The sequence below is a fragment of the Archocentrus centrarchus genome, chromosome 24 (genome assembly GCF_007364275.1).
Source record: "Archocentrus centrarchus isolate MPI-CPG fArcCen1 chromosome 24, fArcCen1, whole genome shotgun sequence".
Classification (NCBI taxonomy): domain Eukaryota; kingdom Metazoa; phylum Chordata; class Actinopteri; order Cichliformes; family Cichlidae; genus Archocentrus; species Archocentrus centrarchus.
This window is the reverse complement of record NC_044369.1, coordinates 26127004-26141507: the sequence shown is the minus strand read 5'-3', so window position 1 is coordinate 26141507 and position 14504 is coordinate 26127004. Positions and strand designations below refer to the sequence as shown.

The following is a 14504-nucleotide window of genomic DNA, read 5'->3' as shown; positions in this document are numbered from 1 at the left end:
GTCTCCTGTAATTAAAGCATTCTGCCTCAGCAAGCCTGTAGGGTGTAGAGCACTTTCTTTACTGGGTGTAATGATGTAATGTAATGAAGCTCAAAACATTAAAGTTTGTTTTTTCTTTTAAGTATCCATGAACTCGGTTCCTAAAATTCGTTTTGGTAGTTTTATCACTGCATATAACGCTTAACCTTTAATGGTTTCTGGGTAGAAATACTGCAGATGGACCCTTGTGAGTACGATTTGTAATCACAACTACAAGAAATAAAATCTGATCCGTTATTCTTGTATAAATCAAGTGTACATGTGCGGGCAGCCACACCCAGTTTAAATCCAGCCAGTGACCTCAAGCCATATGTAACAGATAGCACCGAAGGCGCCAGCAGTTATGAGACAATGAAACAGGTGTACACTGTTACAATTTAAGACTCTTTGAATGAAGCCTGTTCTTATTTCATGATGTGTGTGTGTGTGTGTGTGTGTGTGTGTGTATACACATAACAGCCGTACAATGGTAATTAAAAAAAAAAAAGACACTTTAATCATACAGTACAGCTTTTATCTGAGGCATGTGGCAACAAGAGTACACTGAGAATTTAACACTAACTCCCACAAATACAAAAAGTGATAGGCAACAACTCGAAGCTGCTTGTAAGATGTGGCGCTGGCCACATGTTCAAGACGACACAATACACTATAGACACTGTATGATTTCATGTCGGTGCAAATGGCTGCTGTACGTGTATATTTAACACTCAATTTATAAACATTTCTTGGCGGCGCCTGTAAAAAGGCCAATAATTTCCCACGATGACGCAACTTTATTTGTTTGTTTCAAGGTTAAAAAAAAGGAACAATCACAAATGTAATCTGGCACGTGAAAGGCTGGTACGTAGAAAACAAAACTGTAAACTGAATATACGTAGTGAGTCCGTGCTTTATGAATCACACTGAGGCACTTGGTTAACACACATCCCCACACCTTGTACGATTGCACAATATTTCTTGGACTTTTGGTTTATGTTCTGGATTGACTTTACTTAATGTCAGCATAAGCTTTCAGAAGACTGATTATTAGTGCTTTTTGCAACAGGAGGCACGCTGGCTTCACTTTTTGGCACGTTAAACTGTGAAGCTGAATTGCACTTCACTTTCAACGTCCTGTTGAAACAGTTGAGTTTCTTTGGAGAGGCAGAGGACGCCCGCTCTCTTTTTGAGTTCTGCTTACACATCTTGACACCTTCCTCCCGTGTGACTGGAGGACTTTCAAGCTGCTCCTGGTTGCCAGGGACCTTGCAACAAGCATCCATGTGCATTGCTGTTTCAGTTCTCGTGGTGGATACGTGGTTATCACAACAATGGCTGCTGTCCCTCGCCCATTCACGACAACTTATGTGTAATAAGTCTGCTGAGGGGGAGGGGCATGGGGCGTGAGGCTGCATTGGGGCTGTGGTGCTGGTATTTTGGCTACTATCAGGAACTGACATTTCGTGTCTATGAACTACTACTTCTCCTGCAGTCTCAGAGCCAGAGCCTGGTCCCGGAGCCGGGCCTGTGTCCTGGTTTGGGCTCGCGGGTCTCTGTTCTCCAACTGAGGCAGCCTGCAGGTTTGCAGTATGGATGCAGTACTTCCTGAGATGACAGGTGTGGGCAGCTCCTTGCCTGGGGGTCACGACTCTTCCCTGCGAGCAGTGGTGGAAATGGGTGAGCGGACAGTGGATGTAGTGCATACAGCACTCCATGTGTGTGTAGGTCGGGTCCAGGTTTGTAGGTAAGAGGGTTGTGTTTTGTTTGTTCAGGGGGTTTCCTGAGAGGGGGAAAAGCTGAGGGGCGGGAGAGCAGGAGAGAGAATCCTGTGGAGGCTGCGCACAGGAATGACGGTTCCACTGCTGAAGCAGACGAGGAGGATCCCCACATGTGCAGTTAGTGTTCTGGGAGTACTGGCACCTGGAAGGTGTGCCCAGTGTGGCTACAAGCCCGTTCTCTGGTCCGTTTCTGCTGGTGTCAGCGCTCGTGTAATGAATGTGTGAAAAAGGAGCAGAGTGGTGGTAAGGAGAGATTCCGTTATAAAGCTGAGTACTCGAATCACGCTCTTCACGCGGTTTATCTTCAGCTTTCTGACTGGATGCTAAAGGCTCCAGCTCATAATGCTCCACCTCCCCACCCCTGCTGTCCAGCTGGTATTTCCCCAGACCAGAACTCTTCCCCTGGGATGAGGGGCTGCTAGACATGGTCTCAGTGAAGGTCTGACACTGCAGCTTTTTGGGCAGCGGTATCTGGCCACAGGTGCCCTGGGGCCCCAGGCAGCGGCACATGCACTGAAAGAAGAAGGTGGCAAAGGCCCAGCTGATGCACATGATCAACATCATGAACGTGCCCAGCTGAGTGTAGGCCAGTACAGTTGAGGGCATCATCATTGCGCCGGCAACAAAGGTGGTTAGTGCTGCCATTGCAATAGCAGAGCCCATCCGACTGAGGGAAAATATCACCTTGCCCTCACGGTCGGGCTCTGGAGCAAGTCGGTAGGCCACGCCGTAGTGGACAGCAAAGTCCACTGACAGTCCAACCGCCACTGAAATGGTAACAGACTCCAAGACATTGAGCTCCCAGCCCAGAAGCACCAGAGAGCCAACTGTGACAAATATGGTCCCTGCGATCGACAGGATGGCATACAAGCTGATGATGAAATTCCAGGTGGTCAGGAGCATGACACTGAAAGCCACGGCGACTGACAACGCCATAGCAACCAGCGTTCCATCTGACAGACTGTCCTGGAGGTCGTAGAACTCCAGGTTGCTGATGAACCAGCCGTGGCTGAGGCCTGCTGGGGCATAGCGAAGCTCCTCCGTGATCCAGGCATCCACCTAAAACAGAATAACATTGATATCATTATAAAAACAAAATTAGTTTGACCACAGAAGATATTGTATCCAGGTAATAATGGAGCTGTGCATACCTCACGGTAGAACTGATACATCTTCTCATAGGCCAGCGTGAAGAGGTAGGTGCTCTGGAACTCTAGAACTATGGCTCTGATGGTGTCGTTGATGTCAAATCGCGGTCCGGGGGTCTTGCTGTCAAGGTGATAGTTAGTACTCCGATCTAGCTCCATGATGGCTCTCTTGATGCACAACTCAAAGACATCCTGTTTGTATGGGAAGGTGGACTGACTGCAGCAGGGGTAGACAGAGGCCTCCTCGCAGTCCTGGTTCTCCATCCACTGTTAAAATCAGAAGAGGCAAAGATGGTTCTGTCAGGTTGCTTATACGACTTTTTTCACATATTAAATGCTTTATGGCCTGTGAAATGATTTCTACATGAAGGACTGAAGAATGTGGCCAGAGTGCCTTGTGTCAACACTCCTCGTCGTGCTCAGCATAAACAGTCATAATGCTAGCTTAGAAATGGACAGCAACATGTGGGTTCAGGGACCGTTTTATCAGTGACAACATTAGCAAGCAAAGAGCCAGGTGGCTACTACATGGAGCAACAAGTCAGTTAGGGTTTAATGACATTTATTTTTAATTGCTAAGAGCGCCTTTAGGTTAGCGTTTGCCTTGTATATTACTAGTAGACATGCAGTACTGACCTGTTTGAATGTCTCAATAAAGCAGCTGGTGAAGTCCTGCTCCTCTGACTGAAAGACGAAGCTCTGGTTTCTCAGTTTCTGGCAGAAGTTGAGAATCCACAGCTGAGATGCTGGACTGGCAATGTTGAAACTGCTATCCAGCATCAGTTTTCCCTTGTTTTTGGGGTTCAGGGGGTCTCCCTTATCCAGCGGGGTCACCCCCCAAATAACAGTAATGGGCATGTGGAGGTCCTCACCATGATGGACTCGCTCAAACATGAAAAGCTTTTTGTACTCCGCATCATAGCGCTCAAAAGGGTGAGAGGATCTGAACACCTGGAACTCTGCCAGCTCCAGGGAGGGGAGCTTCATCTTTGGGTTTACACAAACCACATAAGCCCCACCGACTGTCAAGGCAAGGAACCAGAACAGCCAGAGGTAGCGCAGCTTGATGACGATGCAGGGCAGCACCTTCTCAAAGAAGATCCTAGACGCCTCAGAAAATGTGAAGAGGCATTTGTTAGCCTTTTGGCAAAGGCCAGCCCAGAGCATCTGTGTGCAGCAACTTCTTTGCTGGTGCTGAGGCTTGGAGCAGACGAACATGTTCGGCAGGTAGCGTTCATGAAGCACTACCACAGCGGGCAGCCACGTCACCATTAAAATATAGTTGACCAATATGGCAGTGCCAGCGTAGACTCCAAAGCAACGAATGGCAGTGATGTTACTGACATAGTTGGCATAAAAAGCTGCAGCAGTAGTGAAGCTGGTGACAAACATAGAGAGGGCAGCGTGTTGAAGGGTCACACTGACTGTCTCTGCCAACTCAGCATGCGGCTTATCAAACTTCGTGTAGTTCCACACGTCACAAAGCACAAAGGCGTCGTCCGCACCAATGCCTACCAGGATGATGAGGGCCGTGAGGTTCATGAAGGGGAAGAACTCAAAGTTGAAAACCATTCGGTAGAGAAAGTAGGATACAATCAGTGAGCTGATGATGGCTATTATTGTCATGAGTGTGATGAAAATCGACCGTGTGTACACACACATGACCAGCAGGACGATCACTATGGCTATGGCAGGATACACTGTGTCTGTGAGGAGGTAGTCCTGAAAGAGGTCGTGTTTAATGCCAAACTCGATCCCTGTGACTGTGGTGATGCCATCTGAAGCGTTCCAGTTCTCAAAATTGTCCAGATAAATGTTCATCATAGACTCGCCTTTCTCTGTAGGAGAGAAGAGCATGCTGTACTTGAGTACAGGTGGAGGATACTCCAGGCTCTTGGGACTGAGGAAGTCTTTGTCTACCAGAAAGTGAAGGATCTGGTAGATGGCATTGTACTTTGTGCACTTGCGGGGCACACTGGCGCACTTCAGCTGGTCTTTCCGCCGCAGGGCCATGTCCCAGCAGTCGGGTCCCAGTGTGCCGTTATGGTAGTACTTGGCACACGAGCGTAGGCTCTTGAGTGTGTGCGATACGTCGCGTTCCGTTATCTTCTGGCAGGATGACTTGTTGTTAAGGACGGCAATGTAGTTACCAAGGGTCCAGCTGGGACAGCAGGCGGCAGCATTGGTGCGCTGACAAAGATTCCAGTAGTCACGGTGGGAACGCACCTGAGGACAGAAAGAATAAATAAATACACAAACAGGAAAAACAAAAAATACAACAAAAACAGATTTAAATAACTTTACTGATGCCAGCAACTCCATCATTATCAGTCTTGACCATGAGAGAGGACTCCGGTGCTCTTATACATACTCTTGCATTGTCCAGATTGCACATGGATTTAATGGCCTGGATACTCCACAGGTTCTTCCCTTCAGCTGATGAGAACACCAGTCTAGAATAACTGTCACCTGCATAAAGGAAAGCATTTTATTACTTAAGTAGGAAACCATATTTCTAAGACAAAAATGGTCTGACCATCTGACAGACAAATTTCCCATTTGTTTCTGTTGACATTTCACATTCATTTCCATCAGTGTGTCATAATAAAAGCACAATTGTTCCACGTCTTCTCATCCTTGTGGAGACAATTTTTAATGATATGAAACCAAAAATCTTGTGGTAGTTGTGCGGAGTTTTACCTGGTCTGAGGTGCACTAGTGTAATCTCTAAATTCTTCCTGCTCTCTCTTGAGAATCTCACCTGGAACATCACAGAAGAAGTCTTTACTGAAGTCCCACTCAGCCTGCCGTTTGTCTCTGTCAAAGTGGTCTTCGGGCCACCGGGGTTCTTGGTGACTAGAGAATGATAAAAGAGGAATATGCAAATATTAAGCATTAAAGTAAGGTGCTGCATAGGACTTGAGTCTCAAACAAAAACACTTTGATTTCACTTTCAAGTATTTTGACTGTTCTGTGTAATCCGTGAGAATTGCTTTGCATGGAGTCACAGTTCAAAGTTATCACTATATTATCAAATCACCCACTCTTGTTTAAGCATCCTTACACATCCCTTTGAGACAACCTTTTTTTGACTGGCTACTCCTGAAAAACAGAAGGTCTGAACAGCAGGTGGGTAGGGTTTCTGCACTCACAGCCAGAGCTCTGCACGAGATTACCCCTCTGACATCATTCACCACCAAGAGTAGGAAAGAAAGGGGGAAAAAAATAAAGCCAGAGTGCTCGGAGCAGTCGGACCTTTTGGATTCAATACTTGCATCTATGAGGAATGAGAAACTTTGGCCATGTTTAATACGAACATCCAGCACTATAACAGCATACACCCACTTTATTATAGATATCTGTTTGACTTGATAACTCAAATATCTAGATCAGCCAATCACATGGCTGCAGCTCAGTGCATTTAGGCATACAGACATGGTCAAGACAACAGGGTCTCCTTTGGTCTCTCTGGGGCAGAGGGATGGTACCTGATTTGCAAAAAGCAACAAACAAATGATGTCATCATGTTTTTTGGTCCAAGAGAAGAAACACTTCCAGCTTAGCGAACCACCTAAAAGACTTGAAGAATTTAATAACATCATTCACAGTAACATCCAGAATATTATCCTTCTTACGTTATCCTGAAATGCGCCTTACCATTTTGTTTGAGACACCCGGTACTGGCGTCGTGAAATTAACTTTGTTTCATAGCTTAACTATGTCAACATGCCATAGTTGACAAGACATTTACTTAAAATGTTAACCTTTTTAAAAAAAATGTTTTTAAATGACTTTTTAGTAAAGGAGATTGTTAAGTATGTGGGATGATCGTTTTTGTTTTGGTATCAAATTGGGTTTCAAGAATCGTGTAATTCTGCTCGTACTGTAACATCTCTATCGCCTGGTCAGATGAATCTCAGTTTCTGCTGGAAGCTTCAGATGGTAGGTGCAAAATTTGACATACAAAACATCAAAGTACGGATCCATGCTGCCTTGTAACAATGTTTCAGGCAGCTGCTGGCAGTTACGCTTTTGGGGATTTCCTTTGGCACACGTTGGGCTCGTTCCTACCAAGTAAGCATTGTTCAAACACCAGAGTCTACCAGAGTATCATTGCTGACCATGCCCATCCCTTAATGATCAGTGTACCCATCTTCTGATAGTTGCTTACAGCAGGACAGCACACCATGTCACAAAGCTTAAATCATCTCAGACTGGTTCTTTGAACATGGCAGCAACTGTCATTATATCATGTCATCTCTGAAGTCTCCTACACTTTGTTGAATCTGTGCCACAAAGAATTGAGGCAGTTCTGAGGGCATAAGGGGGTCCAATCTGGTACCAGCAAGGTGTAAATAAAGTGGGCAGTGAGTGCATAATAACATTAGCTAGCTACAGTTCGGCTGAGGGGACACCATTTCTGTTACCTTCTGTCAGAGTAGATGCATGGTTCCTTCTGCACAGTGAGAGGAAAAATGGATCATTTGGTACCTAATAAAGTCTTTAAAACTCATGTTTTAAAGACAGAAAATGAGGAAAACAATAATAATAATTGTAGCACTTTAATATGCTACAAATATAAGCAGTCAGCAGCAACTTGGAAACCAGAAAGAATGAAGAAAGAATTGTGATATTATTTCATAAATCATGAAACAGAACGGATGCTGCTGTGTCTGAGGCTGCAAGCCTGCGTAAAACAAAAGGAGGAAATTTGGGGCTTAGTAATGAAATAAGCGGCAGTAATTGTTCCCTCCAAAAATCAGCTAAATCATCTTCTACAGTACAGTGGGATACTGCTGTCATTATTATAATAATCATAATGGTGGCTCTGATTGAGCAGGGGGCCCCAGGGGGGAGACGTGCAGATGGGTCTTTGGAGTATGTGTATGTATTGTGTTTATATCCACCCCCTTCTTCTTTTTTTTAAATGAGCCACATCTTTAGCTAGAAAAAGGAAGCCAGGGTAATCAGGTGGCTGTCAGAGAGAATGACAGACAGAGGGGGTGAGACGGGGAGTTCGCTGACAGAGGCAGGAGCCTCTTTCTGGAACACCGTACGAACAAAAGCACAAAATTGCATTTGAAGACAGACACGTGGAGCGAGACAGACAAAAGCAGTCACAGACACAGAGGGAGACGGAGAGAAGACCCATTATCTAATCAGCAGAAGGGAGCTGCGGTTTTTAGAAGCTCTAATCTTAGCCACATGGATACAATATCTTCTCCTCAAAAAAAAAAAAATCTGATTCAAAGGTGTCAGTCTTGCTGAAAAACACTGATTTTTAATCATGCCAAATCTGCATGCTCATAAATATGATGATATTCATCAAATAAGCAAAATCTTCTTGACTTGTTATTGAGTTGTTATTCTCACAGAGAAGCAGAAAAACCAGATATCAGCATTCTGAGGAGCTGCAGAGTGACAGCAATCAGACAGATAGAGACACATACGCATGCAACGACTTGCTCTTGATTAGTGAGCAGACTCCCGCAGACAGGAGACAGAGGATGACCTTGTGGATGGGCAAATCTCTGCTATGCCCTCTCTTCTTTCAGGCTGAGATTCAGACTTTGTAGCAAGTCTGTCAACAGTATCCTTCAACCCTGACCCCTACCACTAACCCCCACGCCTCGAACCCTGGTTCCCCTTTGACCCATTATGGGCTAATAGTGTAAGCCACAGGGATGAGTTGAAGAGTTACATTTTTTTTTAACTTTTCCTTCAATTTTACAGGTCCAAAAAGGTATTTAGACAGATTATTACTTAATAAATAACATTTATAAATCTAAACATTAGAATTATTTTTAATAATTTGATGTAAATGCTTGTAGTCAGTGAGCCTTACTTGCTAATGTGCATATGGAAATAATCTTACCCTCAAGCACAACAACCAATTCTGTTCTTCGCACCATGTGTATGTTAGTAAAATCAGACTCATTCTAAATGAGTGGGCTCGCTACCTGCAAACTGTCTGCATACAGCCACGCCCCCATTTCTCTATAGAAGGAAACGTGTTTACCTGGAGGTGAAGTGGAGAGAGCAGTGACAATGTTGCAAGAGAAGCCTGCACCACTGAGGCAAAAAAGAAAATAAAAGGCCAACTAAAAAAAACCTCAATAACAGTCTGAGGAGGAAGCCAGAAAAAGGGGCGGTGTTTCCACTGGAGTCTCGGCTGTTTAAAAAGCCTTGCAATTGCATTCTGAACTACTTGCAGATGTTCCAAGGAGGTTTTGTTGAGACAAGTAAATAAGAAATTACAATAATCCAGATGTGATGAAATAAATGCATGAACAACAATTTCTAATTCAGAGTGCGATACAATAGAACTCCCCTTGGCAAAATTTCTCAAGTGATGAAAGCAAAAGCAAACCAGAGATTAAACATGATCATCCAGAGTGACAGCTGAGTCAAAAGTTACCCCAAAGTTTCTGATAGAAGATTTAGTAACTATGGCGAGCTTAAATTAACTTGGGCACAAATCTTACAGGGGCACAAATAAAATTAATTTTTTCTCTTCATTAATTTGAAGAAAAATGTCAGCAAATTTTAATAGAGTCTAAGCAACTATGGAAGACCTGTAGCTTAAAAACATCTTGGGGCTTTAAAGAGATATATAACTGAATGTCGTCTGCATAGCAGTGATAAGAGGTCCTTAAAAGAGCTCAAAATGTGCTGAAGAAAATTCTCCTGAAGCAGATCCAACAAAGGTCCCAAACACCAAAGGAGAACTATTCCAAAGCAGACCCCGATACACCCACCGAGTTTCAGCCCATCAAGCAAAGTGTGGTGGTCCACGGTGTCAGGCAGAGGTCAGATCCAACATCAACAAATCAGAACATTCTCCTGCATCACTCTGTATCAAAATGTCACTGGAAGCTCTAAGAAGCGTTGTTTCAGCAGAAAGAGCTCTGCGAAAGCCAGAAAACTGTATTTGTCCAGAAGAGCTGTAAGCGGCTTATTAGCAACGTCCTTTTCTAAAATCTTGGCGATAAACAGTGACAGAGATTTGTTGCCACACAGAACTTCAGAAAGCACTCCAGCATTTCTGGATAGCATAAAAGATGTGTGTGGACTCACTTTTTGGCCTGCTCATCTGCATATTTGAAGGGATAGTTGGCCAGTGTGGCTTTGTAGCCTGTGTTCTTCACCATATTGTTCCATGTGACTAGTCGCTGGCCAATGGCAGTTCCCCGTGGCTCAAAACCCTTTTAGGAAAAAAAGATAAAACATAAGCAATTTACTGACTTCATGATGCTCACGTAGATTAACATGTTTTATTATTTATTATTAACATGGCAAACCGATCATTTTAGTCATCAGTATCTGTCAAGCTGTGTGAAAATTCGGATGCTTACTGAAACCTATTTTTTATATTGTCCTGCTCAGTTTCTTTGGGCAGTACCAGAGTTCACTGTGAGGAAGAGACTGGGAATAATTTATGTGTAATACAACATCTGCTTTCACTGACACATTCCTTTCATATTTCTGGAAAATAAAATGTTGAAAATGAAATGCATACAATGTATTAGTAAAATAATTCAGAGCAATACGTTATTTTTGATCACCCTAGCTTCTCCTCTCATTATTGAGGAAGCACCTACTCCCACGATAACTTTTTATGTTACCCAGAGTATATTTCTCCCATATTGGCTTCTCGTCATTGGCTCCCTGTTAAATCAAAAATTGAATTTCTCACAAGGTCTTGAATAATCAGCCCCCTCATAGTCCCTTAACACCCCAATAGAGCACTTCACTCTCAGACTGCTGGCTTACTTGTGGTTCCTAGGATATTTAAGTTGTGATTTGGAGCTTTATAAATAAAACTGAACTGAATAAAATAATGAGAGAGAAGCTGACAGGGAAAGAGTCATTGATGGAACTTTTTAGGTGTGCCAACTCATTGACCACTGTTTACGGCTAACAGAGAAAACCAATACTGAACTTTTAAGACTGATATCAATATTTAGTGTTGCTCCTGCTAGCAACTTATACATTGCTGGTAATACATGCTATAACAGAACAGGCCCTGACATAACTTACTAAGCCTGTACTGGCCCAATGAGTGCATCCCTATATATGAACTCAATACTCCAGGTCTGGAAAGAGGATTGTTACTATTATCTACAAGAGAGACCATCATGGTTGTGTACTCACCAGCAGCGGGTCAGAGAAATCCGGCAGGTCAGGCACCAGTATGCCCACCAGGGCACAGATCACAATAAGCACTGTGCATACGCCCAGCACCACCACTGGCCAATCAGCTATTAGCTCAGCATAGCTGTGAAAAAGAGACAGACTTTAAGTACACTGATGAGAAGACGGCCTGTGACAGTTCATTTCAAACAACACGTGCCTCTGATTATATATAGAGTGAAAAAGATCAAATCCTCCATTAATTTAGACACTCAGAATAAAAAAAGGAAAATATGCTTTTTCTTCAAGAGTCAGATTGTACTGCAGAATAATGAACAAACTGAGGGGATCTAAGTTGCTGGTTATCAGAAGATATGTACAGAAACACATACACAGCTCCCATCAATAACTCGTGACTCACTGCTGAGGAATGATGGCTCCACTAGAGCAAGGATGGATGGATGGATGACAGAAAAAAAAGGTAGGAGGAGTTTACAATCCAGAACAGAGAGCATTTTTGGCAGGTCTTACCTTTTGGGAAATCGAAAAGGCCTCGCAGGGCTGAAAAATCAAAAAGAGGGAGATGAATCAGGTTTATATTTTGAAGTCAAAGCAACAGCCAATCAAAAACAGATTTGAGGAGACTTGAGAAAAAGTGGCCATCTTTTCTTCATCATCTGCTGCTTTTCATTTTCCAGCGGGAGCACACACCTTGGATACTGGACCACTGAAGACAGTAAAACCGACATGGCTGTCAAAACCACTTTCCAGTGAACGTCTCTGATACTCTGGCTCCTTTGTCAACCTTCCCTCTGGTGTGATAGACAAGCTTACAGGGCTTGTGTTTCTAATTTACATGAGCCACACGCAGACATCTAAGGACTTAAGCGAGGTATCAATGCCTAAACTACAGGCCGACGCCGGCTTGAAAATTCCTGCTGGGCTCAAACTGATCCTGGAGGATTTCTGTCTGATCCTGAAACAAATCCATAAAGGATATCAGCTTGAATCCAAATAAAGCCTCAAATGTTCCTGATAACTGTTAAACAGCATTTTTAAAACTTCATATAAACTTACACGAAGCAGAGCGCACTATAAACCTGTTCGATAAATAAAGAGCTCTAATGCACACCAGGCCTTCCTAGACACCGTGCTAAGTCTCAGATTACAACTTTACACGTACGCTTGCACACAAAGACATGTTATCACATTCTGAAATCAGGCTTCCTGTTGGTGGCTGACCCAAATACACCCACAGACACATACGAGGCCTTCAGCTGCTTTAGGATCTATCTGGAATTCTCGTCAACTCCTCCTGGGAGCAGTGGGGGGAGCGTCCGGTATGCCGGCGAAGCGGCAGACGTGCCAGGTGGAAGGGAAGAGGAGCGACAAGAGGAAGCAGGAGAATCAGATACGGCCACCTGATCACAGTGGGGCTACAGGAGATTAATGATCAAGGCTAAAGGGGTTCAAGGGAGAGAGACACATGTCTATGTGGAGAAAATACAGAGGGTGGAAAAGGACAGCTTGACATGGAACGCCCAAACTTGGCTTCCAACAACTAAACTGAACTTGGTGAGATTTAGCGAAAGCCAAGGATGCACAGATTGTGAAATTCTGCACTGATGGCAATGTTTAAAATAAGTCAATGCAGACTTTTTTTTTTCCTGTTTAATGAAAGTTTATTCCACAGCATAAGATCAGGAATAAAAACTATAGAACAGAATAAAATGTCTGCATTTCAGCACCCGGGCTGAACGTTTACCCGACCAAATAAAAAAAACCTGACATAAGTAAATATGGCAACTGACACAGTTACTTGCTGGCATCAGCCGATACTCAATACGGCCGACACTGGCAGATATCAGTGTTCGATAAGAGGGCTTACCTGGGCCGATACTGATGGGGATGATATTTAATAAGGCTGAGATTATCCATAGACACAATAAAGAGCCAGTTTAAAAGCCAGGTGCTCTTGTTTTATATAGTTACTCACTGCACCTTGACGCAAAATGAAGGAATAATCTTTGATATATATTTTAATAATGATGAGTGCAGAAGGGTCTCAGGACTGCAGCATCTGTGACTACATTAATAAGCGGACAGACTTCTTATTAGACAGAGGCCAGAGGGATTGGACCCTTTTTAAGACAAAGTCTCTGGAAAGATCAACGCGGGGCCTTAACTAAAAGCTTTAAGGACTGTAAATACATTTTTAGTACATCATATTCATATCTTTACTTTATCTTTAAGTGGCCTTATTTACTTCTCAAAGGTACAAAAGTTATGTCTCTAAAGGTACAAAGAAACAGAGCGAGTCCTAAAGTCACCTTGTTGTGCAGCTAATCAGGCTGATGGCACTCTGGACATCAGTGCTTTTAGCAACACGGCACACGGGCCAAACAAGTTCTCTGCTTTTATTTTGGCCTGTTTTACCATCAAAGTCATAATGGGAAGCACAAATGAACAGGACGTACTGACGAGGAATTTTACCCCACAGGGTTGTAAATGGGCTGTAAATCCTTTTTTAAAGTTTCACTGGGCACTTAAACGTGACCGCCAAACGTCAAGTGGTGCAGGTTCAGAACACAGTTTGCCAGCACAGGTATGCACAGACACAGACGGGGCATCGCTCACATTGCTCTGGAGAAAGCAGTATTACAGTGCAACGCTGTGCTACAATGCTCCTGGTATTTATGTCCCTACCGCACTATGGAACAGATTGAAGAGTGCCACATAGAGCCCAAAGTTTTGAGACGGCCATCAAATCCCAATCAGATCGAGCATACATGTTGAAGCTGAAACAGGATTTACTGCCCACAATAGTAGAAAAGGGAAAAACAGTATGTCAACATGCAGATATGTCAGAGCTGTTTTAGCATCCGTATTAGGCTGGCTGTTTTAAAGCCACCAAATATGTATAATATCTATAATAATATAACTTGATCAAATTACAGATTACAATTTGTTTTCCTCTTTTAACATTCCTGCTCTTATAGATTAAATTATTCACTATTTTGATCAAGTTTTGCCCTTCAACTTGCTAAGTGACCTTTAACCTGATTTAAACCAGCAGTGCCTAATGAAAGCCACGTTTCCCCAGGCCTCTTTGAAGTAGCCAAGGGAAAACTCTGTATCACTAATGTAATTCATTTTACTGAGCGCCGTCTCTTGGCTCTCCATGTATGGCCTTGAACTGCAGACCTCAGGACAGAGATACGGCCCCAAATGGAGGAGTCGAGTTATTGGAAATACTTGGAACAGATTCATAAGAGTGCTGTCAGGCATATCTATTTGTCTACTAAGAGCTCTGTTTTGAATTTCAGTCTGCAACGCTCCAATATGAATTTATTTCAGCCAATTGGAAAGACGCACAGCATACCTGACGACTTTTTAAAAAAGGCAAAGATCATGGATTTGTGAT

General features: G+C 43.5%; 1 protein-coding gene across 2 annotated transcripts in view; it reads right to left on the bottom strand.

Moving 5' to 3' along the window:
• Window positions 1-548: 548 nt before the first annotated feature.
• Window positions 549-14504, bottom strand: part of disp1 (dispatched homolog 1 (Drosophila)) — a 100584-nt gene continuing 86628 nt past the window's right edge. For both annotated transcript variants that reach the window (XM_030722275.1, XM_030722276.1), the window contains 8 exons: window positions 11612-11641; window positions 11102-11225; window positions 10025-10152; window positions 5709-5803; window positions 5319-5416; window positions 3584-5173; window positions 2951-3214; window positions 549-2858 (listed from right to left, as the gene is read on the bottom strand). In XM_030722275.1, the coding sequence (XP_030578135.1) occupies window positions 1041-2858; window positions 2951-3214; window positions 3584-5173; window positions 5319-5416; window positions 5709-5803; window positions 10025-10152; window positions 11102-11225; window positions 11612-11641 (4147 nt within the window). In that variant the 3' untranslated portion in view covers window positions 549-1040. The remainder of the gene's footprint in view (window positions 2859-2950; window positions 3215-3583; window positions 5174-5318; window positions 5417-5708; window positions 5804-10024; window positions 10153-11101; window positions 11226-11611; window positions 11642-14504) is intronic.